Below are 17,603 nucleotides of genomic sequence, written 5' to 3'. Positions count from 1 at the left end.
CCTGGGTAAGAACTTTTCTTGTTGATTTTTGCCTACATTCATCATTAATTATTTTCTAAAATTTTTTATATTCTGAGTACCTGGAATCTGTCTTGTTAAGCATTAGGTTCTTAAGAGGCCTTAACCTCTTATAAAAGCACAGATCAAGCAAGGAAAGGGGCTCAGTTTGATAGTTACTAACTTCTAAGAAGCTTAGCATAGTCAATTGTTAAACAGATATGAAAAAAATAAAATATTTCTTTTAGATGATTACATATTTCTTTGAAAATGTCAAGGAGAGATGCTTGTAAATGTTATTTTACATTAAAAGGAAAGGGCACTCACCAATTTACCCCATCTGCTTCCACCCAAGCAAAGCGGTACTCATTGACCCGGAGCATCAGCTGCAAACACCCGGCCACGCACTGCACATACTGCGAACTCTGCACAAGAAGAAGTGTTGAGTTTTTAAATTGGGAAGCATTTAAAGTCATGCGATCAGACACACATTTCTAAATGAAAAGTCTGATTACCTACTGGAATTAGCATCTGAGCATCCAAAATTCCCTAATCTCTTTTCAAAAGTTAATCCTCATGTTTGCTTTAATCTCTACCTCTTAGAAATGAACAAGATTTTGTCTCCTCAATTAAATCTACACAAGTCAAGACTACTTAACACACAGGGAAATCCGGAATAAAATAATTTATATTTGATACAGTTTGATAAATAAGCACACTGCCTTGCAATGTTTCACATATCCCTGAATAAAGATACTATGTATAGAGAATACTGTTCCACATAATTACAGAACTATCAAAGAACAATAAAATTAACAAAAAGAAGAGTAAATACTTCAAGATAGGCCTATATGTAAATGACCTTGGACAAGTTCCTGAACTTTTTCAATATGAAATTTCTTCATCCTTATGAGAAAAACACTGCCAAGCACCCTGAATATTGTTAGATTTAAGAAAAATAATTTAGGCCAGGCACAGTGGTTCATGCCTGTAATCCTACCACTTTGGGAGGCTGAGGCGGGCGGATTTCCTGAGCTCAGGAGTTCGAGGCTAGCCCGGGCAACATGGTGAAACCCCGTCTCTACTAAAAATACAAAAAATTAGCTGGGCGTGGTGGCACACACCTGTAATCCCAGCTACTTGGGAGGCTGAGGCATGAGAATTGCTTGAATCCAGGAGGCAGAGGTTGCAATGAGCCGAGATCACACCACTGCACTCCAGCCTGGACGACAGAGTGAGACTCTGTCTCAAAAAAAGTAAATAAATAAATAAATAATAATTCATTTTACAACGCAGCTAGACAAACATAGGAACTCAATAAATAAAAACTTTATTAAAAAACCCATATGGCATACAAAAAGTCTAATTAAACACTTGAAAAAGACGATGATTTTTAAAACCATCAGTTCAATAACACTGTCCCTTAGAAATTGTGCTTAAACCTGAAACTTAAAATAAACAGGAGTAATACTCCCAGAAAGTTGGAAGCCCCTTCACTTTACCAAAGCTAGTGGGAACATCTGACCTGGGCTTTTCCTTAAATATGTACAATAAGCCTTAAGACTTTAAGAAGTAGAGAAAGGAGGCTGGGTGCGGTGGCTCATGCCTGTGATCCCAGCACTTTGGAAGGCCAAGGCGGGCGGATCACTTGAGCTCAGGAGTTCAAAACCAGCCTGGCCAACATGGCGAAACTCCATCTCTACTAAAAATACAAAAATTAGCCAGGTGTGGTGGCGTGCACCTGCAATCCCAGCTACTCAGGAGGCTGAGGCAGAAGAGTCACTTGAACCCAGGAGGCAGAGGTTGCAGTGAGCCAAGATCACGCCACTGCACTCCAGCCTGGGTGACAGAGTGAGACTCTATCTCAAAAAAAAAAAAAAAAGAAGAATAAGAAGAGAAAGGAAAAGAAATTTCAGACAACAGCCTTCAAAATGAACATGCTAATTTCAAAAAGAATTTTTTAAGGAAAGAATCACAGGTGTTATATAAATTCACAGAACCTAACATACATGATGCTACTAAACTTTGTTCCAATTTAAATACCGTTCATAAAAACCTAACACTTCAGAGAAATTCCAGGCACTTTAATACAAAAACACAACAATATAAGTACATTTGGTGGAACAGTCAAATGTATCAAGAAAAGGTGATCTTGGGTTGTACCTAAAAAGCAGTTAATTTAGTTCCACAAAAACACAATATATCTAGTAATATAATTAGCCTGAAAACTCAAAACATTAGCAAAAATTAAAGACAGATAAATAGTGCATTTTCAGTTCTAAAACAATATTCCATAATGAAAAAATATATTTTTTTTCCAATTAAGTCATCAGGTAGAAACTTTTTCTAAAGAAGAGGAATCCCATCTTTCCTGCTTAGAGAGATAACCAAGCAAGATTTCTAGACAAATGAATAAAAAGGCAACAGAGAGCACCCTCTTCTCTTCCATTTACCATCAGTTTCCTCTCATCACAAAAATTCTGTTTCAGGGTAAGTGTTTCTTTTCTGTGGCTACTCACCATGCTATGTTGAAATACATAACACACTACAAGGATGGATTCTTGGTTGTTATTTATAGCTTCAGTATTCCCATTACAAATGAGCATATAAAAAGTGCTGGTCCTAAATCTGACATACTCTCTCCTATTGCACACTATCAGGCAGTAGCCATACCATTCCAGAGATTACTTTCATAGTATAGAGAGAAACAGCACTGGTAAATGATTAAATTATTGCCTTCAATTACGCAAAGTAGAGTGCGTTACTTCCTGGTCTTTCACTTAAATTGAAGTTAAAGATGAAATAAAAATTTCTCCTTTTATGACACCAACACCGTATTATTATGATACTCATTTTTTCAGAAGAGGAATCCAAGACATAAAAAGGTGATATAATTTGCTGAAATGAAAATACTGAGTTGGCCAGGCACAGTGGCTCACGCCTGTAACCCCAGCACTTTCGGAGGCCGAGGAGGGTAGATCACTTGAGGTCAGAAGTTTGAGACCAGCCTGGCCAATATGGCAAAGTCCTGTCTCTACTAAACATACAAAAAATAGCTGGGCGGGTGGCATGCACCTGTAGTCCCAGTTACTCAGGAGGGTCAGGCAGGAAAATCGCTTGAACCCAGGAGGTGGAAGTTGCAGTGAGCAGAGACAGCACCACTGAACTCCAGCCTGGGCAACAAAGTGACACCCTGTCTCAAAAAAAAGAAAATAGCAAGTTAATCTTAGATTGGCACTAGAAGTCAACTCTCTTCATGCTTGAGCTAGTATTCTTTGTACTGTGCCAAGCATTCTGGGCTAAGAACTTGCTACAACATGCACTTTCTATACAGCAAACCTCAATGGCAGAGAAAAACACTATTTTCACTTCTCAACACGTTTAAGAGAATGTCATTTAGATAAATTCTTCAATGTTGCTGAAAATGCAAACTCTTACTATATTACAGTGAAAGGCACAACACAAAGATAATAGCAACTACAGTATTCACCTTCCTGGTGAGTGTGGTCTCAGAGATCCATATACTACAGAATTACAAATTCAGTAATTGAGGAACTGCAAAATAAGTAGGCAATAAAAGAAACATAAAAACATCAATGATACTGTATGTACAAAGTAAAACTAATGTTATAAAAATGTTTACAAATTTTCAATATTCATCTTCATAATGCTAGGATTTAAGTGCAAACTAAGTGAAAAAGAATAAAGACAGTATTCATCTACATTCTGGAATTGTCCGCACTTGAGAAAACAAGTCTGCTTGGAGTAAAAGGCATCTGTTCCACAGATACATAGTGAAAATGCACAGCACGTTGGTATCAGTGAAGCACAAAGATGAACTTTTCAAACATACAATTGACTAAAATAAGTCCCAGAAAGCAGTTTTAAGTGAAATGAAAAGATGCTGATCAAAGTTCTAAAAGTAATTAATATGTTTCATGACTATTAAACTTTTCCTTTTCTCTTAAAACTAAAAGGTGATTGTATACGTGTGTATGAGTGATTTTTGCTTCAATATAGATGCTTAGAAAACACAGGACAATATCAAGTGTCAGTAAAGAACTGAAACAAATGGAATTTTCTACTTTGTTGAAGGGCACACAAACTGAAAAAACAGGCAAGATCCACTAAAACTAAATTTACATACATCCCATTAATCAGCAATTCTATTCTAAAATTAGGTGCTGCAGACATAAAGGTATACATCTGCCAAAAGATATGTACAAGAATGTTCACAGCAAAATTATTCACAAGAGTCAAAAAACTAGAAGCAACCCAAATATCCATCAAGAGAATGAGTAATATTCATATAATGAAATACTACATTGCAATGAAAAAGAATTACTGCTAAATGCAATGAATGAATTTCATAGACACAATATTAAGCAAGAGAGCTCAGACACATAAGAATTTATACTGTATGATTCCATTAAATGGAGTTCAAGATCAGACAACACTACTCTATGGTAATAGATGTCATAATAATGATAACCTTTGTGCGAGTTGAGGTGAAGGCAGTAGGAGGAATTATGAGGTATACATTTATCTCGCTGAACATTTAACATCTGTGCATTTTCCTTTATGTAAGTTATGACATAATTTAAAAAAAGAAATAGAGAAAAGAAAGTAAAAGAGGAATAGAGAGGGAGAAGGACAGAGTGAAAACTGGAACAGGAATCAGAAGTTTTGTCACATAATGTTGGGCAAATCACTTAACTTCTCGAAAATTGTTTTCTCGTTAGCAAAGAAAAAGAAAAATAATATCTCTACCACTGGGAAAAATAAAAAAAAACTGCCATGACACTGAAATCAATTTCTATAAAACACTAAACAATTGTAAAATATACTATTATCATCAATATTCAGGAATTAAAATACATATATACCCCAAGAATTCTCTTGAAGTTGGCTGATTAAAAGAGATCCTCTAGTCAACAGTCATAAAATACCTAAATGAAGACAGTTTTACCAAAAAAAAATAGTTTTACTATTGGTTTACAAATTTATAAATCTTCAAAGTACTGCTTTCAATCTAATGTGCTTAATCCAGTAATTCAATTACATGACTAGTGGGAATCTTTATTACAGAAAAAAAATTGTCAGCATAACTAAAAAAAACGTGATTTTCTTTATAAATTATTGCTTTGTATGCAACTTCCGAGAACATAACTGATAAATACATAGTATTAGGTTAGCTTATTATTGTTATCAGTGCTATACTTTGAAAATGACATGTAAAAGAAAGTCTTATACTTAAATACTTTACCAGTTAATTTTCTTTTGCATTTCAGAATATATCTCCAGGCAATCCTTCCAAAAATCAACACAAAGCCCATTTTATAATCAAGTGTTGAACAGCTCGTGTAATTTACTGAATACTGTGCTCAAAGAGAAAATCATAATGGTCATATGGATACTTGATGTACTATTTCTACCAAATGTATATGCTTTTCACACAACTGTAAAGTTGAAAAATCATAAGTTGGACCATCACAGGTCAGGGACTGTCTGTAATTGCCTGTGAGTTACTCCAGGTCCCCACAAACTTCACAACTCACCAGCTACAGCAGACTACAATTTAATAACAGGCCTGCAGTATGTGAATAACTGATGTGGCCCACTGATTTCTGCTACTTAATCAGCACTTTTGATGGACTTATAATCAAATCAGTAAAGAACTAAAGCAAAGAAGTCTTCCACCTCTTCTGAAGGGGTGACAAGTATTACATCAGCACAGCATTAAATTAAAAACAAAGCCAAAGCAGTGAAACTAGCCTCCCATTAACAAGAATATTAGAACTGCCACAGAAAACAATTTAAGGAATCTGGTCAAAAGCCAAAAAAAAACTAAGTCCTAGGCCAGGTGTGGTGGCTTACGCCTGTAATCCCAGCACTTTGGGAGGCCAAGGTGGGCAGATTACCTGAGGTCAAGAGTTTGAGACCAGCCTGGCCAACATGGCGAAACCCCCATCTCTACTTAGAAAAAAAAAAAAACTAAGTCCTTTTTTCTCTCAATCTAAAATACTGTTACTGCACACTAAAACACGGATGAATCTTGAAAACATTATGCTAAGTGAAGGAAGCCAGTCACAGAAGACCATGTATGATTTCATTTATATGGAATGTCCAAAAGAGGCAAATCCCAAGACAGAAAGTAGGTTAGTGGTTGCCAGGGCTTGGAGGCAAGAACAGGAATGGGGAAGACTGTTAATGTGTACAGGGTTGGTTGGTTTGTTTTTCTAAGATGTTGAAATGTTACGAAGTTAGACTGTGATAATGGTTGCACAATTCTGTAAATTTATTAAAAATCACTGAATGGCAAAATGATGCATTTTATAGCATGTGAAATATATTTCAATAAGGCTCTTTTTAAAACGAAATAAAATTGAAAATTTACTTCCTCACTCACACCGGCAACACTTCCAAGGGCTCCAGAACCACATATGGTTAGGGGCTGCCACAATGGACAGTACAGCTATCGTGAGCATTTCTAGCATCACAGAAATTTCTACTGGACATGGATTGCTCCACTAAATCAAAAGGCAGGATGAAACAAGCAAGAAGGACCTGGCAACTTAAGTCACTACTAGTGACACAGCATTCATCTAGCAACTACTCATTCCAGACTGATTCTGCAACACAAATCACAGAGAACAGGACACGGAAACACGTGGGCTCTCTCCTGAATCGTTCTCCTGCCTATGCGTACTGTAAAAATGAAGCTAGGGAGGGGAAAAACGAAAACAGAGAAAGAAACAAATCCCCAGGTTCTTTCTAAATCTTCCAAAGTTTGTGGAGGAGTCACAGTATTCTTTCATCAGGGCATCAGCACAGCAATCCACTTCCACGCTGTCCTGCCTTCCTCAGAAGACTTACAATTCATGTTTAAGAATCAGTAAACAACTCAGACAGTCTAAAGTAAGTACATATAATCTGATGTCTATTTTCACAATTAGGAGAAGACAAATAATGCACTTTAAGTAAATTCCACTTATCTAATGTCATTTAAATAAAAATGTTTCACTGGGCACAGTGGCTCACGCCTATAATCCCAACACTTTGGAAGGCCAAGGTGGGTAGATTGCCTGAGCTCAGGAGTTCAAGGCCAGCCTGGACAACATAGCGAGACCTTGTCTCTACCAAAATACAAAAAAAATTAGCGGGGCATGGTGGCTTGTGCTTGTAGTCCCAGCTACTGGCGGGATGGGGGTCGGGGGTTGGTGGTGGTGGTTGGGCTGAGGCTGGAGGATCGCTTCAGCCTGGGAGGCAGAAGTTGCAGTAAGCTGAGATCACACCACTGCACTCCAACCTGGGTGATAGAGTGAGACTCCATCTCAAAAAAAAAAAAAACAAAATGTTTTTAATGATCCACTCACAACTTAAAATGATGCTTCTGAGGCCATTTTAAAAAGGTAAGACTGTTGAATCATGTTTATTTCACATTTTGCAGTGTAAAACTTGTTTTATACTGACATCAAGTGGCAATAATTTGTAATGCAGTTTACCAAACTGCTTTTCTCCACTCTGAAAAGATATGATTTAAAGATATGATACTGATACCTTAAAAAGTCTGAGTAAGCAATGCAACTTGAGGAATGCCTAAAGATGCAATTCCAACTCAGCTGCCTCACAAGTAATTCTCTAAGTAATCCATTTCTTCAGAGTCTCTGTGTGACCTCAGGCATGTTGGTATGTTTTTCTGTTTGGTCTCACTACTCATCCATAAAATATGGCTAATGATATGACCTACATTGAACAGGGAGTGTAAATATTCAAGGAGATGTAAATGTAAAATGAGTAAGCGTCAGGCACACAGTTAAGTGCTCAATGAATATTAGCTGCTAGATTAAGATTCCCCTATGGAAATATAAGAATCAAAGGAAGGGCTGACACCCTACTCTCAACACATGGAGGTCTGCTTTTCAAGTAGACAGCCATCTAAAAAAGTAAGAACTTCAGGAAGAGTCCAAAAATATGTTCAGGGTTGAGAGACACTAAAGGGAAGAAGGTAGGAAACCAAAGGCCATCTTTTCCTAACTCACAATCACTCCTGACGTGAATTCCATTTGGGATGTATATGAATCTACCAGGTAAATCACTTAAACCAACACACCGCCAATTCAGTGAATTTTGTTTTTCTAATACATTGCACAGAAAATAGCAAAATAAGGATGTCATGTCAGCAGAGTTTACATTTCCTTATTTAAGTTTTAATAACTTAAAATACTTTGACAACCACTTAAATAAGTTTATAAGTCTAAAATAAGCTAAATAATTTTTCAAACCGGTAGAAATTCAAGACACATGAAATGAAGACTCTCAATTTAAGCAAAATAAAGATTCTCAATGTAAACATCTGCTTGTGATTGAGAAACGAGACTTCTTACCTACCATTTCCTCAGCCCACCATGGCCCCAGGATCGCGCATCTAGTTCTATACCTTGTTCTGATTCCACCTCAGAAGGCTAATAGCCATTTTGTGGCCTAACATATGAGTCATCAAACACTTCAACCCATGCTCCAAGAGAAGCCCAGATTCAAAATGGATTTTGCTGCCATCTATGGTCTTGGAACCTACATACCCGTGACATTCATTCAGATTATGGGAGTACCAGTAACCAATATGGATATTAAATGGCTCCTACAGAGCTTCACTTGGGTCTATTGCAGGCAGGTTACAGAAACTACCCTCTAAAGATGCTTCCTAGTTTCCTAGTGATACTTTCAACAAAGGAAGCTAGACACACTTCTGTTTCTGTCTCCGTTTTCCATAACTTTCTATCAACTGGCTCTCATCATGAACATCGTTAACTTGTCCAAACTTACTTCCAATTCCTGAGCTATTCCTAGAGCACAGCAAAGTTCAGCCATTCCCAAATGGAAAACGTAACTTTAGCCAAGAAAGGAACTTAGGGAGCCATAATTAATCTTAATTATGTAGATTATTTATGTATTATTTATGTATTTATGTAGAGCCTTTTGGCTCTACAAAAATGTGGAAAGAAGGCCTGGCGTGGTGGCTCATGCCTGTAATCCCAGCACTTTGGAGGCGGATCACGAGGTCAAGAGATCGACACCATTCTGGCCAACTTGGTGAAACCTCATCTCTACTAAAAATACAAAAATTAGCTGGGTGTGGTGGTGGGTGCTTGTAGTCCCAGCTACTCAGGAGGCTGAGGCAGGAGAATTACTTGAACCTGGGAGGCAGAGGTTGCAGTGAGCTGAGATCACACCACTGCACTCTAGCCTGGTGACAGAGTGACATTCCATCTCAAAATAAATAAATAAATAAATAATGTGGAAAGAGATTAGTCAAAAAAGAAAAAAAGTCGAGCAACGGGCTGGCTACCATGTAGCCCCACATAAAGCCTTGAGCTTCATAGTACAGCAGTCAGTTTTAGTGCCATCAAGGAACTCAATTTCTTGGCCAGGTGTGGTGGCTCACACCTGTAATCCCAGCACTTTGGGAGACCGAGGCAGGCAGATTACTTGAGGCCAGGAGTTCAAGACCAGCCTGGCCAACATGACGAAACTCCATCTCTACTAAAAATACAAAAATTAGCCAGGTGTCGTGGCGCATGCCTGTAATCCCAGCTACTCAGGAGGCTGAGGCAGGAGAATCACTTGAATCCGGGAGGCAGAGGTTGCAGTGAGCTGAGATTGTGCCACTGCACTCCAGCCTGGGGGATAGAGCTAGACTGTGTCTCAAAAAATAAATAAATAAATAAAAGTAACTGAATTTCTTTCAAATGTTTGACGCTTTTGTTCACCTTTTGATTAGACAGATATTAGACAGTTTAATCAGATAACTGAAGTTTAAAGAGAAAACTTTATGATTATTTGCTCCAGTTGTGCTTCTGAATTCAGATTTTTGCTTTGATTCTCAGGTCTGAAACAAAAGTCACCTGGAAAAAAGAGCAACGGGAAAGAACAAGTCTTATGTCTACCACAGAAAAGATGATCTCCACAGACCATCAATATTTATATATAGTTTATAATACAATTAACCTAACTGGAGGTGACCATGGATTTATAGTTGGGGAACTAGTAAACACCTTCAAAATTTTAAGTGTATATGACTCAAAATAATTTATTTTGGGGATGTTTAGGAGGCCAGTGAAGGAATATACTTACATCACTTGAAGAGACTGTTCCTGTTTCAACAGCAACACCGCTACCACGCAGTTTCTATTATGAAATAAATAACTCATTATTTAGTTTTGTTTTGATTTTATCCTAATGTATCAGCTTACAAAAGGGAGCTAAGCAAATTTTTCCCCTAATTCTATGTAATAATTTTTCCCCTATAATTTTATTCCTAATCCTACTAAATAAAAAGCAAGGGGATGACATAAAATGTTCTAAATATCGTTATGCTCTTCCAGATAATATATTAATCAGTAAGTAGCTAAAAATGGAACAATAATAAACTGACTACTAAGCTCCAGGTAAATTTCATGGGTAAAGCTAGTGCAAATTTCCAAGTCTTAAGATTTACTTACTGAATTGTTTTTCCAGTAAAATGACTGCCTTAAATTGAACTATCCACACTATATTCTGTAGCAAAGCTTTCAAAAACAGGTGCCTGATGTCAGGAAGGTACAATATGAGACTTGGTTATCCACAGCAAAGCTAATGAATTATAATGACAATCAAAATCTCAAATGTCATATAGAAATGACCAAAGAAAATTTAAAGAAAGTCAGAGGCTGAAAGTGCAAGAGAAAAGCAATAATGAACTTCTGAAAGGAAATGTTTACTTTGTATTATTCAATAACTACTATCTACGAAGTGCAGGCACGAGTCCCCACAACCCAAGTGCAACACTCCAAACTACCCAAAAAGGCTTCAAAGGCCACTATGAGGTCAAAGAACAAAACATCTAAACTTGCAGCTAACTTGGACTTTTGAAAGTTTATTTCTATTAGAATCATGAAATTGTGGTACTTTTTGTGAGAGAGAAAAACACTTGTGACAGAGAAAAAAGAGACACTCTAGATGTAGCACTATCGCACGACAATTGAGCAAAGTAGCAAGTAATATCACAAATAATTGTTACTTTCTAAAACGAAGAGTCTGGATTTTAATCATGATAGAAGGCTATGAAGAAGTGCCTGCCCACAGCAAGAGGGACAGTGCAATAAGAGCCAAGCAGAAGCAGTAGACAGACTAAGAAGCAAGGCCAGGCTAAGCCTGGGTACCCTGAAGAGGTCCCCTGCAGCAGAAGGACCCGCAAAGCAGAGGCATTGCACAATTTAAAGTCCACAACTTAAAGCCAAAGACTCTGTGATAAAAAAAAGAGTGCACTAAAAAGATGCAGAAAATACTTGAAGAGCATTTATCTATAAAAAGTTCAATTCTAATGAAAACTATTCTAGACATTGAAATATTTACTTCCACTAGTGATGAGAGAAATATTCCTCCCAGTTGTTGGACATCATTACAAGCATAGTCAATCATTCCAGAAGTGACAGTCACCTGAGAGGCACAATGTATCTGTTATTCCTAGGAGGAAAAGTCTAAGGTAGAAGTGCCCAAAAAGCTCGTAGCATGCCACGGCATCCATTCTTCCCTACCAATTTTCATTTTATGAATTCAGCTACGGAGCCTTATTACCACTATATCTGAAAGCTAACATTACCCAGAATCAAGTTTTGTTCTTGTGGGGGTTTTTTTGTATTTTGAGACAAGAGTCTCATACTGTCACTCAGGGTGGAGTGCAGTGGCGCGATCACAGCTCACTGCAGCCTCAACCTCCTCAGGCTCAGGTGATCCTTCTGCCTCAGCCTGCTGAGTAGCTGGAACTACAGGTGTGCACCACCACACCCGGCTAATTGTTCTATTTTTCGTAAAGACAGGGTTTTGCTATGTTGCCCAGGCTGGTCTCAAACTCCTGGGCTCAAGTAATTGGCCTGCCTCGGCCTCCCAAAGTGCTAGGATTACAGGCATAAGCCACCACACCAGGCCTGGAATGAAGTTTATTTAAAGGGAGAGATCATTTCAAAGCAGGAAAAAAGGGAGAAGTGTATCCTATTTAACTAACATTCTGATCCCAACCAATATGCTACATTTAGAAATTTTAAATCTCACTTTCACAAGCATGTTTCTTACATGTTTTAAATAGCTTGTTTTTGAAATATCTCACAAACTCAATAAAATGGTGGCTCTTGTAAAAACACTTTTTAAAACCGAGCCCCAAACCAGTTAAAATTGATGCTATTAACATAAAAAAGATTTTGATCAAGAAACTCTAAAATATCTCTATCCAAATACAAACGGCAATTAGGCTCCCCTAAAAAAGGCAGGCAACAAGACAAAAAGAAAATCTAAGCAAAATACGTTGTCTTTCTTATGCCTCAAACTAAAATCTATTAAAATAATAAAGTCACTTGAAATCTAAATGGCAACTTTCAAAAAATTTCAAGTAGACATTCATTTGTAATCTAACAACCTAATAATATTGTTTCTCCTGGTCCCATTCCTCCTCTAGGTCACCTTCACATCAAAATCTCATTCCCTTCTACCTTTTCATCTCCAGAATCCTCCTCCCCTGTCCACCTTCAGTTCTCTCCTCTTCTGAGTATCAATCCCACCAAACCTCTTCATACCTACACTTCATCCCTGTAAGCCTGAAACTAACACTCCACAGAGCCATCATTCATGTCCTATCTTTTGCCCTGTTCTGAGGAAACATGAAGACAAAACAGAAAACTTGTCATTTTCCAAGCCATTACACCTGCAGGCTATTTTCCTCCACGAAGACATAGAGCTAGAAAGGCCTGCAAGCAACCAACATGACCAGTAGGTTCGTTAGGCCTAACTAATCCCACCCTGAAACTGTGAAATTGTGAGAACAAGCCACTGTGTGGGACAGTGTCCTTTCGCAGCTGGACCAGGTAGCTCCAGACTCACCCAGAGGCAGCTGGAAGCACAGGAGGGACTCGGCCAGACAAGGACAAGCAGGTTAGCTAATAATGATCTAGAACATGCTGCTTGCAGTTTGAAATGCCCCTGGTGGCACCCAGGACCAGTTTATTAGTGTAATCGGTTAGACAGCTTAGCCTGGTTATGTAACCAAAAGGGCATAAAAGATCTCACTCGCAACTTTCAGAGAGCTCTCCAAAAACCAAGATTTCTCGCACAAATCTTGGTGGTTCACAATCCTGGGGCAGCCAAGGGAGCTGCGCCTGGAAATCTCTCGGCCCGAGACACGCTCTCTCCTGCTGTACCGTTTGTTTTCCTTTATCGAAGCCTCACACGCACGTGCTCTTTGGAGCTGTGTGGGTCCTTTCAGTTCTCCGGCCTGTATCATCTTGGCAGCCACCTAGAAGAAAGGTACTCCCTGACCCCTGAAAAGCATGAATAAGAAACCCCAAGTGGCAGAAAAGACAGACAGGATTGAAATGAAGCCAGTCAAAGAAAGAAAAAGCAAAGCACACTACCATATCTGAGAGTAGTTTGGTTTACTTGTCAAGTTCAAAATGGCATTATTTTAATAAAACATTTTTGTAATTTAACATATTTACTATAAATAGCTTAAAAGAACATGGATGTTATATTCCTTTCAAAGGTACTTTAAAAAATTTTCTTTTACCTGTGAACTCAGCTGAGTTTTTATCCAATTGAAATAGTAATTTAAGTCACTGCCTTCCATCAATTCTTTTCCCCAAGCTGCTAACTTGGCAATAATTCTTGCTGCCTGAAAACAAATAAGAAATACATTAACGCAACATTAATTCTAAAAAATCACATCATATACCTTAAAAAAAGGATTTGTAACAATTTTGCTACACAATTTCTTAACACTCAACCCCTCTAAAAATAATAGTTTATATTTCATTTTTTAAAATATATTTTGAAACAAACATTAAAAATATATTTTTAAATATTTCCATCAAAGTGAACCCAAATTAGCTGGGTCTTAGGAATTTCTTGACACTCCCTGTATTATTTTGAGTTTCAAAAGTAAGATTGGAATTCATTATATGACCAGCAAAAAACAGAACACAAAAATCTTTCTTAGAAGCAGACTGTCACCAAACCACTTGCCAGAATTCTAAGCAATCTCTTCAACAAACTGCCAGCCTCTCCCACACTCATTCCAAGCCACTTAGGAGTTCTAATACTTAAAAATCCATTTCTTAGGATAATATACATCCTAGGTATTAGTCATCTCTCCCAACATAAACAAATGTCCTTTCTCCTGAAAGATTTCTCCATTTTCTTCAAGCTATAAAACTAACCATTTTTAAAATTAAATAGGTAATATAAAGTACTAGTTCTCCACACACAAAGCAATTCAATAAATATTCTATCAGTACTGACAGCAAATCACTGTCTTAAAACTCCAAATCATTCAGCAATAATTCATCCCAGTAGAGAATGAAAGGCTACACTAGCTAACCTCAAAATAATTTCCTGTGCTGGTAGACTCATGTTTGTTCTTACATTTGAATACAGCAAACCAGACTGACAGGTACACTTCCAAGGTCAGAATGTCAGACACTTAAGTGTTCTGGTATATTTGGAATTCTACAACATAGGGACTAACGGGGCGCCTTTACTTGCTCATTGGGTTGTGACATGCTGAGGTTTTCACATGCCCAGCTAAATGAATTTATAAATACATTATCTAGTTTAAACTCATCTTACTGTCACAAAATAGACAACTGACTTAAAAAGATTACTGTTAGGAGCCCAAGGATTGAAAATATCATCAGCAGTGCATGCACAAGACAAAGGAACAAGAGCATAAGCTAGCATAAGCTCTTTATCAGCACATGGTAAACCAATGGGAGTCTGCCCCCTCAGAATGTGAAAGATTGGCCAAAAGTAAATGAAATTACCAAGAAGTTAACATGGATTTGGCTGCACAGTAATAATGAACCATTTCCTAAGTGTATACCTGTTTAATATATTTGTCAGTTTTGTTGCTATACCATTAGGAGGACATTTAAACCAAACAGTGAAGAAAACAAGCCTCTACAATTTTAAAGAGGGAAATATATTACTGGCTTTTTAAAAAGTATTCTTTAAAATACAGTTTATTTCATCAGTCCTCCTTAATTTCTCTTTTTATAGATATTTCATAATGTCCACAACATATAAATATACTATATGAATACAATATATAACTATACTGTATGAATACATATACATGTGGAAGGAGGGAGGGAGGGAGCGAGATAACATACATGTTCAAAAATGTTTCACTGCCAGTGGCCCTTGATTTGAAAACTTTAAAAACATCTACTGAAACAAGCAGCCTCTGGAGCTACCACATGCCCCCAACAGCTCCTGCCATCCCCAGCCCGTAGCCCACTCCCCAGTGGAAATAGAGAAGGCTTGTTTGTACAAAGGTTTATTCTCTCAACCCTGCTTTCAGATTCCATGAAAAATTCTTCAGTACTAGGGCTTCCAAACATAGCCTAAGTTTAAAACAGGAGTGTAGGCCGGGTGCAGTGGCTCACACCTGTAATCCCAGCACTCTGGGAGGCCGAGGCAGGCAGATCACAAGGTCAGGAGTTCAAGACCAGCCTGGCCAACATGGTGAAATCCCGTCTCTACTAAAAATACAAAAATTAGCTGGGCGTGGTGGCGCATGCCTGTAATCCCAGCTACTCAGGAGGCTGAGGCAGGAGAATCGCTTGAACCCGGGAGGCGGAGGTTGCAGCAAGCTGAGATCGCACAACTGCACTTCAGTCTGGCAACAGAGTGAGACTCCGTCTCAAAAAAAAAAAAAAAAAAAAACCAGAGTGTATTTAAGATATTGAAAAGCAATCAGGTAATTACTTAAAATAAAAACGAAACACAGTAGCTGCTTCAAAGTAAAATTTAATTTCTATATAGTAAAATGTGGTTAACCCCACTACAAACACTGTAGAGCTGTTTACATGTGAGAATTCTCCACAGGCTTTGATGCACTCCTTGTAGTCTACAAAACCTTAACTGCATCAGAGCAACCCTATCTCCTTCCAACTCCCAATGTCCTTTCTCTACTGAACACCAATATGGAAAGCTATGTCATAGTAGTTACTCCTATGGGAACGGACAGGTTACTATGTCATAAAAGGCCCAGGTTTCTTTCTTACCTGAATGAGAATGTTATCACAATTCTATCTGTCAATTTTAAAATAATAATAAAACAAAAATTTTAAAATAAAAACCTTTCTTCTTTGTATTTAAAAAAAAAAAAAATCCAGCTGGGTGCAGTGGCTCACACCTGTAATCCCAGCACTTTGGGAGGCCAAGGCAGGCAGATTGCTTGAGCCCTAAAGTTCAAGACCAGCCTGGGCAACATAGTGAGACCCTCTCTCTTTAAAAAAATTTTAAAAAAAGAATCCAATCAATTCAAAATTTACCATATGAACAGTGAAGGGATCCTGGCGATTCAACATTGGCAGAAAGTAGGGCCACGCAGTGTTCTTGCTACATCTTGCATAGTCAAAGAAAATGCTAACACGCTGATGATTTTCCTAAAAAAGAAAAGAAATGATATCACCAGTCAGAACACATTTTGCTAAACAATGTAATGACTGTGCACCACTTCTCAACCTCCCATCAGTCTGTGTTCTTTTTTCAGTGTGTGTGTATGTGTGATTTGTCTGTCATTATTACTATGGGGCAGGGGGTAGGGATGGTAGTAGGCACAGATATTTTACTAAAAAAATCACCTTTAATGATTATGATTATTTTAAATCACAAAGTGTAAGACTACAAGTTACACTTCTCGGCCTGCACCTCTAACCTGCTACTCCCAATGTAACAGGTCTACACCCACCACCGATAACCAAGTGTGAACACCTGGCTGCCACACGAGGGAAATCAAAATCGGAAAGGGAGCAGGAAGAGCACAAATTAGGTCTAGATGCACCTCGAACTACTAACAAATAGGCAAGGGAAACAGGGAATTAAATGAATCGCAAATGTTCAAGTTACTTCTTAGCATATCATGGTAGAAAACTTGGGATAAAGACAGCAGAAAACAGCATATACTACCAGTGGACATGGGATCTGAGTAAGAGAAAATTCTTAGTTCCAATCACTAAAACTTCACCTCTCATCTAAATTTTCTCTATCACTGGCTAAGATCCACTTTCTGGTTCATTATGTGAATATAGTTGTTAAACAGCAATACCTTTTTAAAAATTTTTTTACTATACCACCATATCAGCAGTAGTAATACTTTTTCTGATTAAACTTTTATTAATTAATTTATTTATTTTATTTCCATAGGTTACTCGAGAACAGATGGTATTTGTTATGTAAGTGCTTTAGTGGTGATTTGTGGGTCATAATACTTTTTAAAAGCACAAATAACCACATAAACAAAAAATTCCTATTTTCAGATTAACATTTAATTATTTTTAAATATAGTGGGGTTTTTTGGTTAATATTGGTCTACACTAATAATTACCCATCGAGGAATAGCCTACTGTCTCCTTAGGTAATAAGTCATTATTGTTTAGAATAACAATTGAAATAGTTGTGATAATGATTTTATCAAGGAATCCAAAATTCAGATGAGCCGTCATTGCTTCATTGGTAGAGGTATCCAGGTTACAGACCTTTAAGAGAATAAGGATAAAGAAATCCTTCCGGTCAGG

At 37.6% G+C, this 17,603-nt stretch overlaps 1 protein-coding gene across 5 annotated transcripts in view; it reads right to left on the bottom strand.

Moving 5' to 3' along the window:
- Positions 1–17,603, bottom strand: part of ATP6V1H (ATPase H+ transporting V1 subunit H) — a 134,559-nt gene that overhangs the window by 92,154 nt on the left and 24,802 nt on the right. For 4 of the 5 annotated variants that reach the window (XR_002007114.3, XM_004047006.4, XM_063709287.1 and 1 more), the window contains exons 5-8: positions 16,359–16,472; positions 13,592–13,696; positions 10,132–10,185; positions 325–422 (exon numbers count right to left, since the gene is read on the bottom strand). Coding sequence is in view for 4 of the 5 variants with exons in the window: in XM_004047006.4 (XP_004047054.3) it covers positions 325–422; positions 10,132–10,185; positions 13,592–13,696; positions 16,359–16,472 (371 nt within the window). In the remaining variant the exon portion in view is untranslated. The remainder of the gene's footprint in view (positions 1–324; positions 423–10,131; positions 10,186–13,591; positions 13,697–16,358; positions 16,473–17,603) is intronic. The other variant, XM_004047007.4, reaches the window with a different exon arrangement.

This window comes from Gorilla gorilla, chromosome 7 (genome assembly GCF_029281585.2).
Source record: "Gorilla gorilla gorilla isolate KB3781 chromosome 7, NHGRI_mGorGor1-v2.1_pri, whole genome shotgun sequence".
Classification (NCBI taxonomy): domain Eukaryota; kingdom Metazoa; phylum Chordata; class Mammalia; order Primates; family Hominidae; genus Gorilla; species Gorilla gorilla.
This window is presented reverse-complemented; position numbering and strand designations above follow the sequence as displayed.